The sequence below is a fragment of the Varanus komodoensis genome, unplaced genomic scaffold, assembly GCF_004798865.1.
Source record: "Varanus komodoensis strain SLA01 unplaced genomic scaffold, ASM479886v1 scaffold73, whole genome shotgun sequence".
Classification (NCBI taxonomy): domain Eukaryota; kingdom Metazoa; phylum Chordata; class Lepidosauria; order Squamata; family Varanidae; genus Varanus; species Varanus komodoensis.
This window is the reverse complement of record NW_025336386.1, coordinates 2129997-2150031: the sequence shown is the minus strand read 5'-3', so window position 1 is coordinate 2150031 and position 20035 is coordinate 2129997. Positions and strand designations below refer to the sequence as shown.

The window sequence follows — 20035 nt, the reverse complement described above, 5'->3', positions numbered from 1 at the left end:
GCTGGCTGATGCTGGGGACGGCAGTTCTAATACAGCTGGAGAGCATCTGGAAGGCTGACCTGATCCTATATGGATTCCTGATTTAGATAGACTGTGCTGAAAGGTGTGCATTTGAATTGTTTGAAGAAAGCAAGCATACAACCCCACATTGCGCAACTCAGAGTTGCCAGATGTGTGTCTGTTCTGCAATTCTAGTTTTTGCCGCATCCAGAGATGCCTGCAATCACCTGCCGATTTGCCCCCAAAGGACGCGGGAACTGTTCTGCAAATATATGCACAAGCAGAAAGCAGTCTGCAGCTTTGCACTTTATTTTTAAATGGAGCCACTGTTTCGCTCTCAGGCCTTTTCCTGCCTTGGCACAAGCACAGTTCAGGAGTCCTTGTAACACGGCAGAGGGAGTTGGGAACAGCACCTCTCGGATGAGCCTGTCTGCTGTAAGACTGTGCACACATGGGTACACACACGCGCGCGCGCCGTCGGCATCTGGGGCAGTGGCAGGGTTTGGCCTTGCCTTCGCCCCTCTTCCTGGGGAAAGGCTGGCCTTCCTGTGGCTTTGAAAGTTGGAAAAGCCCCAGAGAGAAGGATGCAAGGCAGTTAGGAAGGCGCGAGCGTGGCTGGCTTTGTTGCACATAAAATTGCTGCAGCCTTTAATCTTGCAAGTTACAATGGAAGGTCACTTTCCATTCTGTTGGTCCTCCTTCCTGTAATATCAGCCTGAAGAAGGAACAATCCAGGAGGGGCGTGTTTTCGCTGCCCTTTGATCTGGAGCAAGTAACCAGCCGGAGAGGAAGTGCTGCAAGCAGAGCGGACCCTGGTCCCCGTGGTCCAGCATCTTCCGGACAAGGGAGCCCAGCCTTGTTTCCCTCTGCCCGCCAGCGCCCCTTGCTGGGCCGGCGGCAGTCAGGGTTCAGCAACGGCCTGAGCCCGCCCTTTTCTATCCCTGTCCTCGGAGGAATTTCTCAACCCTCCTTTTGAAGCGTTGGCGAACAAGCCTGTGTCGTCTGCTGCGCTCTCCCCAGTCTCCACATGGGCAGTCCTCTCAAGGGACGCCTGAGCCCCTCCGGTCGTCCCGCTCGAGCTCTTTGGGCAAGGGAGGCGACCCTGCCTTTGCGCGCTCCTCCCCAGAAAGGCTGGCCAGGGCTATTCTGAGTCGTTCCAGCGCTGGGAGAAGGCCCCTTTCTCTCCCCAGCTCCTAAACCTGCTTCTCTGTGCGATTTGCAGGCCGCACTTACTCATCTGTGGCGCTACATCGCAAATGCCTCCTTGCTCCACCGCAGACCCGCCCTGAGAAATAGTTCTTCACCCGTTAGCCTTTGATTCCGCCCCATTAGCCATCAGGCTCCTTTATGCACCTTTCCGATATTCTGGGCTCCGATTCCAGCCATCGTCTCGGGCCAGTGGGGAAGGTCGCCGTCCCAAGCCCCCGAAGCGCCGAGTCGAGCGACGGGGCGCCGGCGCCTGTGCCCGGAGCAGCCGTGGCCGCGACGCCTTCCCCTTGCCCTGCGCTCCGCGGCCAGGAGTCCCGCGGAGCAGGCCGTCCCGGAAGGCCCTCCGCATGCCGCACGCCGTGCCGGAGCTGTGAGGGCGGGGGCGGGGGGCGGGGATTTCCCCCAGAAAATTCCTAAGGAAACGGATTGTTCCAGAAAAATGGGGGGGGTATTTCCCCCCGGACCTTCGTATCATTAACCAGTGGCCAATACGGCATCGTTCGTGGCGCAGCAGTACCGAGGGCCGCTTCCCCGCGCGGCGCCCCCCCGCCCCGTGCACCGGCTGCCTACCGAAAAGGGGCTTTTCCGGAGACGGCGGCAACTGCGACGACCTTTTGAGGAACGGCTCCTCCGCCCCGACGAGCGGGCGCCCCTGCGGGGAGGCGGCCGCTGAGGGATGGTTCTCGCGTGCAGGAGCTCATCCTGCCGGCAGCCCTCTTACTTTCAAGAGAAGCGTGGTCCTAGGCAGGCACGCCACCTGACCCGCAGCTGCACCTAACCGCTTTCTCCACCGGTCCTTCCCCTGTTCAGCTAGTGGAAATCCCCCGAAAAGAAGGGGTCACTGAGAGCAACCCTGACAACTGGCCGCCACTGGTGAGCGGAGCCTCGGTGGGGAAGGGGTGCTCCAGGCGGGGGTGCTGGGGCCCCGGGCCTGGTCATTCTTGCAATCCCAAGAAGAGGGACAGGTGTCAGTTCTTCCGTGGCGTTTTTAACAGAGCCCCCCCCCCCCCACGCTTTCTCTCAAGGGATCATGCCCGAGGCAATGAGGAGCTGGCAAAGTTGTATCCCAACCTGGAAGTCCATGGGGGGGGGGGCAAACGGGGGGGGCGCTGACCCATCTGATGAGCCACAACGAGGAGCTAAAGGTAAGAAGCGGCAAAGGGATGGAACGAGACGCTCCGCACTCACCATACCTGTTTTGTCCCCAGCTGGGTGGATATCCTTGGCTCCTAGGAATTGTGGGAAGAGTGGAAACTCCAGTGGCAGGACTATGCCACTGTGATAGAGCCCTGCTGAGAAGGAGCCCTGTCTGAAGCTGTGGAGAGTCACTGCACATCCAGGGTGCGGTGGGTGGGGGCACCTGCTTTGCCTGGCCAAGGTCCCAGGTCCCTGGCAGCACCTTCAGGTAAAGAGGGACCAGGCAGGAAGTGACTGAAAGACCACTCTCTACTTGGGATGCTGGAGAGTCATCCGCATGTGGACTGCACTCGGTTAGATGGACCAGTAGCCTGGTCCTAGCAGAAGGCAGCTTCCTGTGCTCCTTTGGATGCAGGTACCAAATCAGTGGCGCCAGATTGCCTGTGCCAGCCTGTGGCAACACCGCCCCCGGGCGCTGCGCGTCCTCAGCCCGAGATGGGCCGTTTCTGAGCCAGAAACATTCCTCCGCCTGGTGCAGTCAGGCCTGGCCAGCTCCCCCCGGCTGCCTCTGCTCTACCTGCCTTCGTCGCCGCGGGCATGAGTCCGGCATCGCAACTCGCTTCCACAGCAGCCAGCTTCCCGGATCAGATTTAAACCTGGGCCTTAAACCTTACAGCAGACGCACCAGTGCTAAGGCAAAGTCCGTCTGTCAAGCATCTGTCTGTCAAACGGCGTCCAGGTTGCAGCTATTGGGAATCGAAGGACTGTCTTCCCTTCTAGCCCAGCCCTGTGTTCCCAGTTGCTGGGACTGGTGTTCTGGGAAGTCTTGTGGGGGAAAGGTGGGAACTAAATGGCCTCTGTCTAGCTTCCTTTCTGTTTCAAGGGTGCAATCCAGTTCATGTTTACACGTAAGAAAGTCCTGCAGTCTGCAGCGCTCCTCAACAAGCAGGGCCGGCTGGGGCACGGCGGGAGTTGTAGGACCTTTTCTGCCTCAACGTGCATGGGATTGGGCCCTCGGCTTGCATGTAAAATGCTGCGCCCGTCAGGTTGGCGGGAGGCAAGCAGGAGCCTCCCCTCTGATCTTTTCGGCATCCAGTGCTGACACAAGAGGCGCAGCATTTGAAGCATGCGGCAAGCCAGAGACTTCCCGGGCAGGGCAGGGCAGGGCAGGGCAGGGCAGAAATGTGCAGCACCACACCGAGCTATGTGGGGATAAGCCCCAAGCACTCTGTGAAGATAAGGCGCCAGCATCGAGGGAGCCGTGGGAGGCAGCTGGGCTGTGCAGGCCCGGCGTTCTGTGCTTGCCTGGGCTCTGCTGGCGCTCCAAGGGCTGAGCGCAGCCTGCTGCCTGGCTTTGTCGCTGGACTCGCAGACCATCCCTCATCGAAGTTCACCAGGCAGTACACAACACGTTGAAAAAATAAAACAGAACAATAAAGCAGAGGAAAATGAAATACAATGCAGTATTGGAGAACAAAGCCATTCCGGTGTGTAAAAGCGGGTTAAAACCAGCCCGAAAAGTGGCTATTAAATGCCTGGGAGAATGAAGGGGTGTTTGTGTGGAGCTGCACAGGCAGACGGCAGGTGTCTGGGGAGAGTGTCCCACGGAGCAGGTGCCAGCCTGAAAGGCCCTCCCGCCTGGGAAAGGGCCTCACGGGGCCTTGTCCCGGGAGCTGCTGCAGCTGAGGGGAGGTGCCGGTGGTGGAGCTGCAGTGCACCTGTGGCCCCAGGCCAGGGAGGGTGGCCTGAGGTGGCCCCGCAGTTCCCCTCTCACATCTGCGTGTGATCTGACTCCAGGGAAGAACCCGTCCAGAGGTTCACCGGCAAGATGGACCCGACCGAGGTCATTGCGGCTCTCTGCTAGGCCAGGGACAGCTCCCGGAAGCCCAAGGATAGGCTGAGCCCGCAGGCCACGCTGGCACTGAAACTTGGGCTCTTTGATCCGCTCCTGGAGAAGTGAAGCTGCTGGAGGAGAGCGTGTGTGTCCGGCGGGAGCCTGGTCTTTTATGCCAACAGGGAGGGCTGCATGGTGCCCCGCAGCTGCAGGGGGTTCTGGGCAAAGCAGGGCCAGTTGCGCAGCTACCAGAACTATTTTGGCTCCTAACACTGGGGGGCATCGCGGAGTCTCCCCGTCTTGGTCTCCAGCTCCCAGCAGCTAGAGCCGGCAGGGCTGCAGGCCACCTGTCGCCCAGTCGTTCCAGCACCTCTGAACCGGGCTGCTCTGGCTGGAACGTGCCCCTCCTGCCATGCTGGCTGCCTGCCTGTGGCAAGGAGGGGCAGCCCCCCGGCCAGTCTTCTGTGATGAGCAGCACCGCCTGCACCAGGAGCAGCTCGGGCCAGCGCAGTGCAGAGCCGAGCCGAGCCATGGCCCCGCATTCCGTGACGTGGGAGGGAGAACAAACGGGGCTGGGCGAAAAAATCTGGCCAGGAGATTCCAGAGGGAGTGTTGGATGCGGCGCAGTGCACAAGCTGCAGCTGCCCGGGGCTGAGCACCCCGACGAGCCACACGGAGGGAAAGCGGGGGGCAGTGCAGGGTTGTCCACTCACAAGGCCCTCGGAGAGCTGCCCTGGTTTTCTGTCAGTTTAATTAAAAGAGCTTTTATGCACAACCGAGAACTGTGTAAGCTGTGGTTCAAGGGAGTGCGTCCTCCACAAGGAAGGGCCGGCACAGGGGCCAGAAAGGGAGGCGGTGAGTCAGGCCTGCTCTTCTACCTGGCCCGGTGCTACTGGCACTGATTCCAGACTTTCTGGTTCTTCCTTCCCTGCCTGGAGAAAGAGGTGGGGAAACTGCGAGTCAGGGACCTTCTCGAAACAGAGCAGGGGCTCTGCCACCCCCCCACAGCCCCGCCCTGCAGAAAGCCCCAAGCCAAGGCAGATGGCAGCGCCAAGAGCCCGTGCACCTTTTTTGTGACTCTCACCTGTTTCCAAGAGGCAGCAAGTCCAGCTTTTCCCAAGACAAGTTAAACTTGAAGTGGGCTTAGACTGGGTCGGTATTGCCAGTGCCGGCTTTTTGCCATCCTGCCTCGAGATGCCAGGAATTGAATTTGTAATGTTTTCTGTGCAAAACTGAGCTCTCCCACTGATCAACAAACTCGGTCAGCTAGCCGACCTCAAACTAGGCCATCTCCCTGGGCACACATTGACCTCCACAGAGCAAAAGGACAGCTCGCAATCATTTTTATTCAGATCTTTGGTACGAATGTGTGTTTGCAACAGATTTGCGAAGTATAAAAGTTCTCTCCTTTAAAAGTTGTAAGTGTAAAAACACGACTGGGCTGGAGGCACCTCAGCACCTTTGGCTCCAAGCCGCACTGGCCCCTGGTCACCACTTGATGCTCAGACCCGTGCCGATCCTCTCCACCGCGTGGTACCGTGTGTGCAGCGCTTCTCGCGCCTGCTCGGAGGTGGGGCCGTTCAGCCACTGCTGGTAAAGCTCTGCCGTGGCCCTGCTCGTCTCGGGGTTTTCAGGCAGGACGGATTCATACAGCTGCTCCACCCGCTGGAGCAGATCCTTAGCAGGTTCCCCTTCAGCCTTGATCTGGCCTCCTCCATTTAGGCACCCTGGAAAATAAAAGGGTGGCGGCTGAAGTCAGGGGGAACACACGTGCTAGGCCCTGGAGCAGCTCCGTGCGGCACACGGCCTCTTCATCCCCCCTTTTTCCAGCCCACCCTTCCAGGCCCACCTGCACTCTCACCTGAAGGACAGGCCATCACCTCGACGTAGTGATATGGCAGTTTCCCCCGCTTCAGTTTTTGCACTAAGTTCTGAATGTTCCGAAATCCATATGCCAAAGCGAAATGCAAGACTGTTTCCCCATCCTTCTCCAGCATCACTTCCTGAAAATCCTTGTTTCTGCAGGGAGGGGAGATTAAGGAACCCTCACAACAAGGAATCGGTAACATGAAACCACCAATTCTTCCCCCAGACACGAGCTGCCGGCTATGCCACTGCAGCCTGAAAGGCGCCCTCAGCGTGGGGTGTGGGGGGTGGCGGCAGAATGGGACGGCCCGCATAATTTCTGGGGGAGAAAAGACTTGTTTGCGGGTTCCAGTGATGCCAGGCCCATGAGGTCCAGGGGCCCAAGCTGTCCCCATAGCACCTGCACCTGAGACGCTTCCGGATGGACCATGGCCCCACAAAATGTATTCCACCAGTCCTTCAAGCTCTTCCTCCTTGATGAATTTTCCACAGTAACAAAAAAGGTTGGAAGAAGCTGTGGGAAACCTCGAAAGGGCTACGAAAGGAGTATGAGCACCTGGGCCTCCACCATAAAATTCTGGGAGTGAGGCAGGGAGCTAGCATCATCAAAGTACCTCCTGGAAGCAGCGCAGGCCAATTTAGATCTTGTTTTGTCCATTCACAGGAGCCACACAAAAGCAAGCAAGCAAAGCTCCGCCACTGCAGAATGGCCAACAGGTCCGATTTCGCTTGACCACAAGCCCCCTTGGCTTCTCACCCTGCTGCCAATGCTTTTCGTCATGGCCCTGAGGAACGGGGTGTCAGCAACCGCACTGCAGCCTGAACTGCTGCCAGGCACCGCCAAGGCTCCCCCCCACGCGAACAAGCCGGCCTTTGTGGCGTCCTCATTTAGAAGGGAGCAGCAGCTCGCCTGGATGGGGTCCCAAGCGCCTTACCTGAGCGCCTTGTACTGCAGCTGCTCCACCTGCACGCCAAAGAGCTCCCTCGCCGCATACCTATAGGTGTGCTCCAGGTAGCCCCCAGAACCTCCCCCAGAATGCCCCGCCAGCTGCTCTGCAGGAAGGCTGCCGAACCTAGGAGCAGGGGAAGGAAGGTTGCCCAGCAGCCTGGAGAGCAGAGGCCCAGCGGTGCGCCTGCCAAGGCGAGCCCCGCAGCCACTGAACGTGCGTGCAGGAAGGCACCGCACCAGCGGAACTGCGGCCCCCCGGGGGACGCAGGCACTGCCACCCCTCACAAGGAGCCTGCTCAGCCCTCGCCTCACCTGCACTCTGGGGTCGCAGCAGGCCCCAGAGAGAGCAAAGCAGCTGAACTTGCTCGGCATGTTGCATTCAGTGCACAATCCTGTGCTTTCCCCAGAAATGAGCAGCCGCTCTGGCCCACTGCTGGGCCCAAGAGATGCTCCCCTCTCAAGCAGAACTTGCCAAGCTTGGAAGGGCCAGCCAAGCATTTCAAAGCACTTAAGTGTGGGGAGACTTCTGTCCATTACTGCCATATCTGAGGCAAAAATCTGCCCCACCCATCAGCCTAGATAATCCCTAGGAGCATTTTCTGCCTTCCCCTTCCTGCGGCATAGGGCTTGGCTCACTTATTCGAGCCACCTGGGGCCTTTGTTGGGCAAGCGCCACCAAGAGCAGTGCCTTCTCCCTGGCGGGGAGGGAGCAGAGGGCTCCCTCTAACTCCAGACACTGAGCAAGTGGCCAGGTGCAAGTTCAGCCAGACTTGAAACTCACATGCTGTCCAAAGGGGCAGGATCCACTTCAGAAAGGGAAGCACCCTTCTTGTCCAGCAGCTTCAGTACCTCTCCTGAAACACAACACACGTGCCAAGATGTTGCTTCCGGCAGCCAAAGGAAGGCAAGAGAAAGTGCCAGAAAGGAAGCATCAAACAATAACCAGCAGTCACGTGATCCTCTCATGGGGCTGTAGTGCACAGCAGCGGAAAAAAATACCGGCCACGCTTCCATTTTGCCACCTTCTGAATCGCTGGAATGCCACAAGTCCACTACTCTGGCTGTGAAAAATCTCATTCAGCTGCCCTGCGCTGCTGGGATAAGGCAGGGGGCAAATAAGAATGGGGGAACTTTCCCCCCACCCTAGAGGTTGTATCAGGTGGCGAGGCCGACTTCCTCTTCAGCACGTGCCCCTTGGCAGGCCAGCTGTGCCCCCCAGGCCTGAGCCCCCCACGCTCCTCCGGGGGCAGGGCTGCACTGCAAGCGAGCACTCCCTGCAGAGAAGGGGCCAGGGAAGCAGATCTAATCCAGCCCCTGGCCAAGCCTCCGCTCCCAGCGTGCCTCACCTGTGGTGATCACGCAGTCCACCTCCCGTGTCTGGTGTGCCTGGAGGAAGAAATCTGGCCTGGAAGCCTCTAGCTTTTTGTCGTAACAAGGCATTATGGTCGCGTGGTAAATCTGGTCAGGCGTCACATGCTAGGAGCGAGAATTAGAAGAGAAGAACTGCAGAAACTTGAACCCGGCTGTGAGCCAGAATCCCGCTGAAGGCGTCCCTGCGTGAACGCCCCCAGCACAGGGGGTCCCTTCCCCCGGTCCCAGTTGGACCATCTGGACCCACCTGAGGGACAACTGAAACTCGCCTTCCTGCAGCTTCAGTTTGCCATCTCCCGCCCTAGTCCTGGCTAGCAAGGACGGCTGCTTCGCTGAAGCGAGCAAGAGGCCTTCCAGCCCAAATCCCTGTTCCCTTAACAGTGAGCGCTTTTGCCCCAGACCGCACAAGCGAGCCGCCAGGGCAGGCGCAGTCTCCAGCAGCACTGGCCCAGGACCTGGAGCGAGCGGCAGGGAGGTGCCACGAACAACCGATGCGAAGAGTGGCCGAGAGCTGCCCCCACCGCTCTGCACAACGGACGCTCCCCCGGCCCGCTGCCCTGCGGCTCTGCTCCTCCCGCAGCCACGGCCAGCACTCCCACAGCACGGGGCAGCTGCTACGGTTTGGCTCAGCGGCCCTGTCAGACAAGGTCCCCTGCCCTCCTGCGGGCGGGGGGCAGGGCCTCTGCGCCTCACTGGGCGAGGAGGGGACGGGCGGCCCTTCGCCAGCTCCTGCGGCAGCGGCTTTGGCCTCCAGACCTTCCAGTCAAGCACCCCACCCCCCGGTAGACTGAGAAACAGACTCACGTGCTGCCTGGCAAAGTGGCCCTTGACGAGGGACCCCATAACCTGCTGGGGTGACTTGGCCGTGCTGAGGTGTGGAATGATGAAGCTCCCGTGGGTTTTCTCAGCATAGCAGATCCAGCCTGAAGGAGAGCGAGGAAGGCCGTCCTTCGTGCAGGTCCACCATCTAGCACCACCGCCCACCAGTGCGCGGAGCCCAGGAGCCTCCCGCGGGCCTGCCCGGTCACGGCAAAGCTGGGGGGCGGGGAGGGGTGCCAAGCACCAGGCCGGCTGCAGGAGCGACCGCCACAAAGACTGCGACTTGGCGGGTCGGGCCAGGCCTCCCAATCCCAACGGAAGTGGGGGGAGCATCTCCGAGGGCAGCGGGAGCCAGCTCTGGCCCATCAAGCTTGGCACTGCCCGCGCCAGGGGCGCCGATCGGGGGGGCTCAGCACAGTGCCGCAGCTCCCTCCCAAGGCACCGCCTGAGCTGAGCGGGACGCTATGCGCCGCCATGGCCCGGGTGGCAATCCCGCCCCGCTCTCTGGACGCCTCACCTGGGCAGGCGGCTGCCAACATAGGCAAGGCCTGCTTATCCTGCGCCTGCCTCCGAAAGCGCCTCACAAACTCGCGCTGGCTCTCGAGCAGGCTGAAGCTCCGCGAGAATGTCGTGTCGAAGACGAAGTCCACCCCTAGCAAGGAAGAGTGGGAGAGGCCAACTGCCCGGGTGTCAGGCATGGCCTGCGGCTTGCTCAGGGGTCGCTGAGGCTGGGGCCAGCTCCCGTCAGTCCTCTAGAGCCACTCCTCCAATTCACATGCCACGCTCGGCTTGACAGGCATGCCACAAGACACGCCACAACAAACACACATCTTGTGAGGCCCCATCGGTGCGGGTGTTCAAGGATGGGCTAGACATGCCCATGGTGGGCATGTCATGAGTGGAGCCGGCTGGAGCTGGGGTCAGTCTAGATGGCCCAATAGGCCCCTTCCGACTTGCTCTGTTTCTATGTTTATATCTTCTGCACACAGAACAACCCCCCACCCCCAAATATTCCTCAGAAAAGAAGAAAAACCGGCGCAAGTACTGGAACGGCTAGACTGAAAAGTGAGAGAAGAAGGTGGCTGGATGGGAAAGCAAACCTGGTCACTGGTGGGTGTGTCCTGATCATCTGTTCGCTGGACACGGGGACTGGCCAGCAGAAATACCGAGCCCTTCCGGCTGGAAGCAGAGGCAGCTGTCGGCAGTCTGGACTGACACCCACCGCAGCCGCCGTGTGCCAAGTTGGGCCTTGGGTCCACCTAGCCTGCTAACCCCACAACTCTCCAGCGTCTCCGGCAAGAATCCTTCCCAGCCAGGCCTGGGGAGGCGAGCCACTGAGCCACCATCCCATGTCTCACTGTTCTGTCTTGCCCAACCGCCAAAGCTCTCTACAAAGATTAAAACCAGAAAGATGCATTATAAAACCCTGAACCATATGCATACGGACATGGGAATAAACAGCCCTCAGAAAGACACACACATCTCTAAAAGCAATTTTGAACAGCAAGAAAAATGAAAACATGATTAAAACCGCCTCATAGGCTTCTAAATGCTGAGGGAAAAGACTGGGACTTGCATCCAAAAGATAAACCTGTTGGCAGGAGAAGGGAAAGTCTCTGCGGAGGTCTGGGTTCCTTCAGCTACCTGCTTCAGAGGAAGCATGGCTTACCTAACCCTTTCAAGAACGCCGTCAATTTCTTAGCCGTGTCTAATGGAGTCAGTTTAAATCTTGCAGCAAGTGAAGCTCTGGACTGTGGAGACACCGACACGACGACCAACTTCTTCTGAGCAGAACCTGAGGACTTAAAAAATACCACCCATATTACATTAATATTTGTTGGCACCTTTCTTGGGCTGCTCAACAGCATTTTGTAGCCTAAGATGGTTGGATTATTTTTGAATATATTATGTTGGGGATCTAATCTGATGAAAAGCAGAAGAAATGTTTTGAACATGTGACACCTAGCTTTTAAAAAACTCCGCTATGATTTGCTCTGAACCACTTATAGCCTCCCTGGCAGGGAATAGACAAAAACAACCTAGGCAAAAGAAAAAGTCAAGTCTTCCAGGATCCCCAGAAAAATGGGAGATCAGACTCACGACTGCAGATTTCCCCTGCAGAAACTGGATGAGAAAGTCCCCACCCAGGACCTCAGCCCTTGCTACTCATATGCTGACGCCCATCCATGGCTCCCTTACCATCTTGGTGTCTAACGCTCTGGAGAATTCTTCATGGCTCTGCTGAGTGATTAAGATACTCTCAGCCGATGTGATGCAGCCACTACAAGCCAAGCAATCATTCAGAGTAATTTTGGCCTTCTCGAGTTTTTGTGATGCTCCATCCTAAGGGAGAGACAGACCAGTCTGCAACCATTGGGAAAAATCACTTTAACTTTTCCTGGCAGTCCCTACTCCTGAAACTTATTGGAGACAATAAGAAACGTTCATCCTGTCTCACAAAGCGCTTTCTGTTAGATCAGCTTTCACCAACCTGGTGGCCTTCAGAGGCATTGGACCACAACTCCCAGAATCCCCATCCTGCATGGCCACTACCTGGGAATTCTGGGTGCTGCAGTTCAAGCACACCTGGAAGGCACAAGGCCGAGGAAGGCTGTGTAAGTGTGTGGACACTGGAAACACTGGCCTGCTGTCCTGTCCTTTGGTTCCACGCCACAGGACCACACACAGGAGGTCCACAGGGAAGAGGGTGGGAGAGAAGCCTTGCCTTTTGGTGAAGCAACACAGCCACAGCAACGGTGCACTTCTCCCGGTGCCTGAAAGGGCATCCGCAAAGCTGCTCTCCAACCCCAGCCTCCCTTCCCTTTCAGGGCTGCCAAAACTGGGGCGGTGCTGCAGAACGGCTGGCCCCAACAGAGACATAACTGCGGGATGCAGCCTTACTCTGTACCGATGGCATGATCTGACGGAGGAAGAAAGCTTCACCTGATTGATCTGAACATAAGTCCCGTCATCTTCAATGCGGATCTTGGCTGCTCCTTGCCCAGGCTTCTTATCAACCTTGATGGGTTTTATGCAATCCTGAAACAGAAACCGGGTGACAAAGGCAAACACAGCAAAACCCCCGTAAGAAACAGCGCAAGCAAACCTTGCAGACAAACTGCACCCAGGCAAAAAGGCTTTTGGGGTTTTTTGCCAGGCTGCATCACTCTGAAGTCACCTGACAGTCCTGAAATTCCTGCATCAGACATCTCAAGAGACTGGAGTGATGCTCAGCCTTCCCTCCAGCCTGCTATTTAGTTCTTTAGGAAAAATCCTGATACGTGAGCCACAGAGGTACCTACCCTTACCTACAAAGGCACGGTAGACCATGATTAATCCCAATGAGTTGCCCTCTGGCTTTTGACAGAAATAGGCACCTCAAGCCTCAACCTGCACAGCTCCGTACAGCTCTTGCATGGGGTTGCAAATATTGCTTTTCTGTGACTACCCATCAGCTACTCCCAAAACAGATGGGGGGAGGAGGGGTCTATCTAGTGCAGCGGCTGCCCATTTTGAGTATGAATTAAAGGACATTCCAAATCTGCACACTGGGTCAAAGCTCACAGAACACCCCCACCCCCAACACTTCCAAATACTCTGCAGCCTATGGAAAACCAGTGTGGCACATGGATAGTGTTGGCCAGGGACTAAGCCAGGTGTGGGGAGCCTCTTTCAGCCCAAGGGCCAGATGCCATGTCACGGAAACTCTCTGGAGCTGCCATGGGTGGGGCCGACTGAAAACTGGGCAGGGCCAAAGCCAGGGAAGCGACCAGCAAATGTTAGCTTAAAGCTCTTGCTGCCAGAAATGAAACTTCAGGGGGGGCATTTCAGCCTTTTAGACTGAGAAGAAAACCACAAAAGCTGGGGAGCTAGCAAACACTTAACAGTCTGGGGAAAGACCACTGAGGTGTGGTGGTTAAGAGCACTGCAGATCTGGGGCCTAGTCCCCTCTCTGCCACAGAGCTCACTGGGTGGTCTTGGGCCAGTCACAGACTCTCAGTCCACCTCACAGGATTGTTGTTAGGATGACTGCCAGGAGGAGGAGAATTATGCTTTGAGTTCCTCGAAAGGAAAAATGGCAGGGTATAAATCTGATTTATAAATAAAGGAGGTGGAAACAGGTGTGGTCAACTAAGGAACCCTGGAATGTTGGAATCAATCCACGGGTGTACTTTCCCACCCCTGGGCTCCAGAGATACGCATTGAAATCTTCAGCAATGAAACTCATGGGGTGAGTCTCTCCCTCCCAGCCTGACCCACCTGTTGACGGGAAGGGGAGGAGGAGGAGAAGCAATGCCACTCTAAAAATGGGGGGCAGGGTGGAATTTTTTAAAAACGTGAAAGAAGTTGCCACCTCCCCATCTGCACGGCCGTGTCATCAGCCCTTCCCAAGGGAACTCACAAGGGCTCTCTGAATTCCCCGCCCCTTTGCTCCAAGCCTGGATTGTCTTGGTTAGCAACGGTTAGCCAACAGAAAGTAATCGACACATTCTGCACATGCCCAGAGGCGCTGCTGTCCTCAGGACGAATGCAGTCGAGGGGCGCAGGAGAAAAGCCCCCGTTAGAATATCGCCTCTGCCACAAATTCGCCAGGGCATCTCAGGCAAGCCGGCCTGGAGCGGAGCGTCCCGCTTGGCCCCCGGCGCCCACCTGCGAGGGACCGATATAGTCGTCCAGGTCCGTCAATTGCAGCGCCCCGCTGAAGGGCGACGCCATCTCGGAGCGCCCGGCACCCCCGCGCAACACTCCCGTAAAGCGCCGGGGCGAGCGCGCCAGGCCGCACTGCCGCGAAAGGCCGCAGCGCGCCGCCCACGGCCCGCCTTCCTGCCGCAAAGCGACGCCGCAGCTGGTGCCGCGCGGCGAGAGGGCGGAGCCCGGCCCCTCGTGTCAGGCCGTGGGGAGGGGCCGCTGGCAGCCCGCGGCTTCCTCGGCGCCGATGCCAGAGCCGCCATGCTGGGGCGGGAGAGCGCGCGCGGGCGCGGCCGCGGGCACGTGCAGCTCCCGAATGCGAGGGAGGGCGAGGGGGGCTGGCGGCCGCCTTCTCTGCGGGCTCCCCGCTCCGCGGCCCTTCTGAGGAGGCGGCGACCAGCCCGGGCGCAGAACGAGCGGCCGGGCCCCCGCGAGCCTGCCAGGCCTGGAGGGCAAGCCGAGCTGCCGCCGCAGCCAGCTTCACCCAGGCGGCGTCTTCCTGGGGCAGGCCGGGCGCAGCGGCGCCGGATCCACGGCCGCTTTCCTGCCGCGCCCGCCGTCGGTCGAGTTCCGTTTGCGAGTCAGTTCCGCAGGCGGCGCTCTCCGGCGGGGCAGGCGCTGTGCGGGCCCTCCGAGACGGGGCCCTTGCCTGCCCGGGCGGCGGCCGCAAGGGGAGGCTGCGAGCCGGCGCGCGCCCGCCGCTGGAGGCCCCGGGGCGCTCCGGCCCCCGCAGAGCCCGAGCCGGCAGGGCGCCCCCGGCCCGCAGCCTCTTCGCGGGACCCCGCCGCGCCGCTTCCCTCGCGAGGCTCCTCTGCCTTTTTGTGCGCCCCATCAGGCGAGACCCGGCGGTTCCGGGGCTTTTCATAGCCCTGAAGGATGAGGGAGGAATCGCAAGCACTCCCTCGGTGCCTCACGAGGAGGTCCGTAAAAGGGCAGATGAAGAAGCGGCGGCGGGGGGCGGGCAGTGTGTACAGGAGCCACAAAGGAGCCTCGGTAAGGTGGCAGGTGAAAACAGTAAAACCCTGACGTGGAAAAGCGCTTGCAACCAAGTAAGCAGTGCGTTGCACCGGTGGGAACCTTGAAAAATGAAGGTTTGGGCCAGAAGGATTCCCCGTTTTCACCCACATAAATAGCAGCCCCCTGCAATTCCTGTAGCCGGAGCAGTGTGAATGGCGGAAATGGCAGAAACTACAGATCACATACTCTTTTTGCCAGACAGATTTTTATTGACATTTTAAGTGAGAATCATCACATTGTTTCACCCGGCAAGGGCCGGTTCCACGTGGCAAGCAGCCACAGGTGCAAGGCTGCCTTTCTCTGAAAACAGCTCCAGATGACTGTGGAGAATGATACGGGCCATGCCAGGCAAATGGACCAGAACGGCTATTTGTCCAGGCTGCTTTTGCCAAGTAAACCAAGAATCTGCCGCGGCGTTAACATATTCCTGGGGATATCACGCTGCCACTTCTTCAAGCTGCCACTTCAAGCCTGTTTCTGAAGCAGTGAAGGAACAATTCGCTCATAAGGACCTAAAGGAAGCTCTTCCTGAACATTTGCAAAGTACCTTTTCCCAAGCAGGTTTTAAGGGCCCAAGGACATTTATTCTCAGTGCAGACAGTGCCTTTTTTGGATGGCAAATGGTAATTTAAACAAAGAGAATGTGTCTCTGGGCATATGAAGAATGACTGTTTCTTTCATATTTTTAAAAGGATAGAGGAATGGTAGGGAAATAAAATTGCATTTTTAAATTTTACTTTTTGCTTGTTCTCAAGCCTGGCTCAAGCTGGAAATCCCAGGTTACTGATTCCACTAAGTGCCTCTCACCCACCTGACAGTCACATTGCAGATCTGATGTGTAGGACATAGATCAACCTATTAAGTTTGGCACAAATGGAAAGCTTCACTCAGCAGGTATTCAGATCAAAAGCACAAAGAACCCAGCCTGTGCCCAGGGAGTGGAGGAAACAACACCAAGAGACATCCACCTGCCCTGCCAATGAGCTGCTCAGCAGAAGTTTGCCAAGAATTATTAAATATGTTATAATAACTTCTCCAGTTGTATTCCCCTTCTAGGAGCAATACTCTACTTCTGCTAGCCTTGCTTGCTTTTTCTAATATCCTCAGGAAGATAAAATTGTTGAGCAGGAACAAAGGAAGGACGGAAGGACCAAATCTTTTTAAAGACAGGGGCTGGTGCCACGTAACAGTTTCCAGTCACTATGCACAAATAGCTGGAGTTCTCAGGAGCTCTCAGTCCTTCAGCGCGCACCACTGGCTGGACAGGCCATTGGATGATTAGTTCTCTGTGGCATCAAATAGAAATCGAATATGCCAGAAGAGAAACATGGTGGCAGGTTGCTATCAGCCATGTGGAAATAAATGGATGTGCAAATTTGCTGTCCCATGTTGAACAGTGTAAGTCATTTAGGCATATTTACTTAGGTATTACAAAAAAGGCAGCCGTCTAGGATAAGAATGTTGCAAAAAAAAGACATCAGGAGCATGCAGCAGGTAAACCGGAACGGACAGTTTCTTGTCAATGTCATGGCACCTCCAGGAATAGAATTGGTGGCATTTCCAGTGCTAGGACCTGTAGTGGCACCAGCCATACTGGTTCCCACCCCAGCAGTGGGGCTGTGGTTTGCGACGCCAGGGACACTGGTTGCACTGCCATCAGGGTTGTTGCCTGGCAAGCCACTGGCAATGCTGCTGCTGGTGCCTTCAGGACTGTTACTTGAGGCGTCCCCTGGAGTATCGCTGGTGCCATTTCCAAGGATGTGAGCTGCAGCACCTTCCAGATGATTGACTGTGGCATGCCCAAGGATGTGCTCAGCAGTGCCTCCAGGGACCTTGCCAGTGAAGGCGTTGTTAGTGGTGCTCCTGGGGATGTTGGCCTTAGTCCCTCCGGGGACAGTGAATGTGGATCCCCTCACAATGCTGACCATGGTGCCTTTCGGAACATTGCCAGGGCTAGCTCCAGGGATATTGCCAGGGACGCCTGCAGAGAAGTTGCCAGTGGCACCTCCAGGGTGTTGAGAGGGAACATTCCTAGGGATGTGAGTCATGAGATCTCCAGCAGTGTTTCCATTAGACCCCCTGGGGACACTGCCAGTGGTGCCTCCAGGGATGTTGGCCATAGTTCCTGCAGAGATGTCACCAGTAATGCCTCTGGGAATTTTGCCAGTTGTGCCTCTGGGAATGTGGTCTGCAGATCTTCCGGGGAAGTTGCCAGAGGTACTTCTGGAGAAGCTGCCAGCTATGATCCCAGCAATGTTGCCAGTGGTATGTCTGGGCATTGGAGTTGGAACATCTGCAGGGCTGAGAGTTCTAATACCTCCAGTGATACTTCCAGAGGCTTCTCCAGGGATGTTTCCAGTGATGTCCCTGGGGATGTTGGCTGTGGGGCCTCCAGGAACATTGCTAATTGTGCCTTTGGGAATTGGGCCCATGGTGCCACCAGAGATGTTGACTGTGGTTCTTCTAGGGGAGTTGTCAGAGCTACTTCTGGAAATGTTGCCAGTGGTATCTCTGGGCATTGGGGATGGAACATTTGCAGGGCTGTGAGTCGTGACACCCCCAGCAGTACTTTGAGCAGCATGTCCAGGGATGCTTTGAGTGGCATCTCCAGGAATGTTTCCAGGTGTGGTAACAGGGATGTTGACTGCGGGGCCTGCAGAGACGTTGACCATGACTCCCACAGAGATGTTGCCAGTGATACTTCTGGGAATGTCGCCCATGGATCCTCTAGAAATGTTGACTGTGGTTCTTCCAGGGAAGTTGCCAGAGGTGCTTCTGGAGATGTTGCCAGGGGAAACTCGGGGCATTGGAGATGGAACACCTGCGGGGCTTTGAGGCCTGACATCTGCAGCATCTCCAGGGATGCTGCCAGTGCCATCTTCAGGAAATTTTCCAGTGGTGCCTTTGGGGATACTATATGAGGCTCCTCCCAATATATTTCTAGTGGTCCTTCCAAGGACATAATCTGCTGTACCTTCCAGTATATTGCCAGGAACACTTCCAGGTGTGTGAGCTGCGGTGCCTCCTGGCCTGTGCGTCTCAGTTCCTCCTGGGATCTCCCTGCCTGACCCTCCAGAGCTGTGAGTTGCAGCTGTTCTGGAGGTGTGTGTGGTGGCACTAGCAGATACGTAGCTTGCAGGGATGCTGCTGGGCGTGCTTGGAGGGATGCGCCGTATGGTCCCTCCCGGGTTGTCTGCTGCAGAACCACTGGAGGTGTCTCCCGTGGAACCCCCAGGCATCAGCGTTGCAGTGCCTCCAGGGATCTCCCCTGTGGCCTCTCCTGCAGTATCTGTTGCAGCACTTCCAGGAGAGCCACCTGTGGTGTTTCCGGGTCTGCCCTGGGTGGAGGGCACATCTCCAGGGCGATGTGCAGCAGCACCTGCAGAGCTGTCGCTTGTAGCACCTCCAGGAACGCGAGTGGCTCTGCCTCCTGTGGGGGAGCTCACAGCACTTCCAAGGAGGCCACCAATGGTGCTCCCAGCAGTGTGGATGGTGAAGGTGCCTCCGTGGGTACTTTCTGGGGTGCTGGGTGTGCCCCTTCCCAGGGTTTGAGTAGCGGAGCCCCCCGCCATGCCTGCAGTCGGTTCTGTGATGTGTGTCGTCGTGCTCCCACGGGAGTCTGGTGTGGCACCTTCAGGAATGTGTTCTGTGGTTCCTCTGGTGACCTGAGCTGGCGCTGCACATGAGAATGAAGAAATTCAGTTTGGAAATGCCAAAAGGGGTGTTTCTGCCGCAGAAGAACTCAGTCACACAGCCAGCATTAGCCACGGGGCAGAAACGCCTCCTGGTAATGTGAAAAATGCCACCTCAAAAATATAGCCGTTATGAGGCTATGTATGTATGTTCATACGTATATAACTTCATTCCTATACGGGCCCTTAGCTGAAGTATCTGGGCAGTTTACAGCGGAGCCAGAGTAAAACATTAGGAGGAAGTTCCTAAGTGGGCATCCTGTCTGTATCCTTTCAAAAGTCACATCATGCATCTTGATTGGACTTGAACTTAAGACTCAGTGAGACTTGCTGCTCGCTGAGAAGACAGTTGTACAAATGGTGTTACCTGTGCATACTGGACCGCAATGATTGAGTGATTAATTAACTGATTACAAAGCTCATGCTCTGCAGACCAACCCCCCTTCCCTACCTAGGGACTCCAAAGCATTTCCTATTATGAGCCTTTCCATTGTCTTTCCTACAGTGGACGTAAGGCTAGCTGGCCTGTAATTCCCCATGTCCCTTTTGCTACCCTTTATGAAGACCGGGACCCCTGACGCCTCCCTCCAGTCCTCTGGAACGTCCCCTGTTCTCCACAAGGCCCCAAAAATGGAGGCCAGCGGGCACAAGAGTACCCCCGCCAACTTCCAAAGTACCCTCAGGTGTAACCCGTCAGGGCCCAGCACCCTGGTAATGTCCAGTGCCCTGAGGGGCACTCGACTTCTAGGGGGTGACTCTAACCTGCGCCCCAAATAGCAGTTTCATCATTCTGCTGCACTCACTTATCACTGCTTTTTCTTTGCACCTCCCTGTGCTAGTAACTCTTTGCTCTTTTGGCACTTTGATTTTTACTGAAACCCAACATTTCTTCTTTGTTTCATTTGTCCTCCATAAATCTTTACTGTTGGAGATCTGAAACTCTCCCACTTGCCTTCTGCAAGAAAGCTTCTCGGACTTGTTTGTTTGTTTTTCCTAACATTGGCACAGGGTTTACAACAGAAAGTGCGAGAGTTACCTGTGGAATTGAGTTGGCGATTCCAGTGGCGGATGCAGAAGCTGTTCAACTCCGCGAGTTCTCCTTGCCCTTCTGTAAGACCGGGTTGAAGCACAATGATCTCCATTCTGGGGGAAAAATAAGAATGTGAAATGTACTTTTGCTAATTTGTTTGGATCATTTATACCCAAATCTTCAAATTTCTCCATAAACAGGGCAGAACTTCTGGTTAAAAAATACAAATGTGGAAGGTTTGTTCACCTAGGCAGAGGCTTTGAGGACTCGGAGCTTCAGAGTCTTGTGTGGAACAGCCAGGATTCTGGTGCCGAAACAAGGTTGCCATGTCTCTCTTTCTGGCCAGCTTCTTACCTTTAAGAGCTGCACACCCATCTGGCTCAGAGTGGTCTTCTTCATGGTGGGAAAAGCTGCTGTGCGAC

The 20035-nt window shown here is 56.6% G+C and overlaps 1 protein-coding gene across 1 annotated transcript; it reads right to left on the bottom strand.

Moving 5' to 3' along the window:
* Positions 1-5506: 5506 nt before the first annotated feature.
* On the bottom strand, positions 5507-13940 carry CIAO3 (cytosolic iron-sulfur assembly component 3). The gene is made up of 11 exons (XM_044452612.1): positions 13836-13940; positions 12129-12224; positions 11385-11528; positions 10855-10987; positions 9703-9837; positions 9171-9289; positions 8342-8471; positions 7777-7849; positions 6982-7119; positions 6042-6199; positions 5507-5907 (listed from the first exon to the last, which is right to left on the bottom strand). Exons 1-11 carry the CDS (start codon positions 13899-13901, stop codon positions 5669-5671), a joined length of 1431 nt encoding a protein of 476 aa, XP_044308547.1. The 5' UTR covers positions 13902-13940; the 3' UTR covers positions 5507-5668.
* Between the last annotated feature and the right edge of the window lie 6095 nt (positions 13941-20035).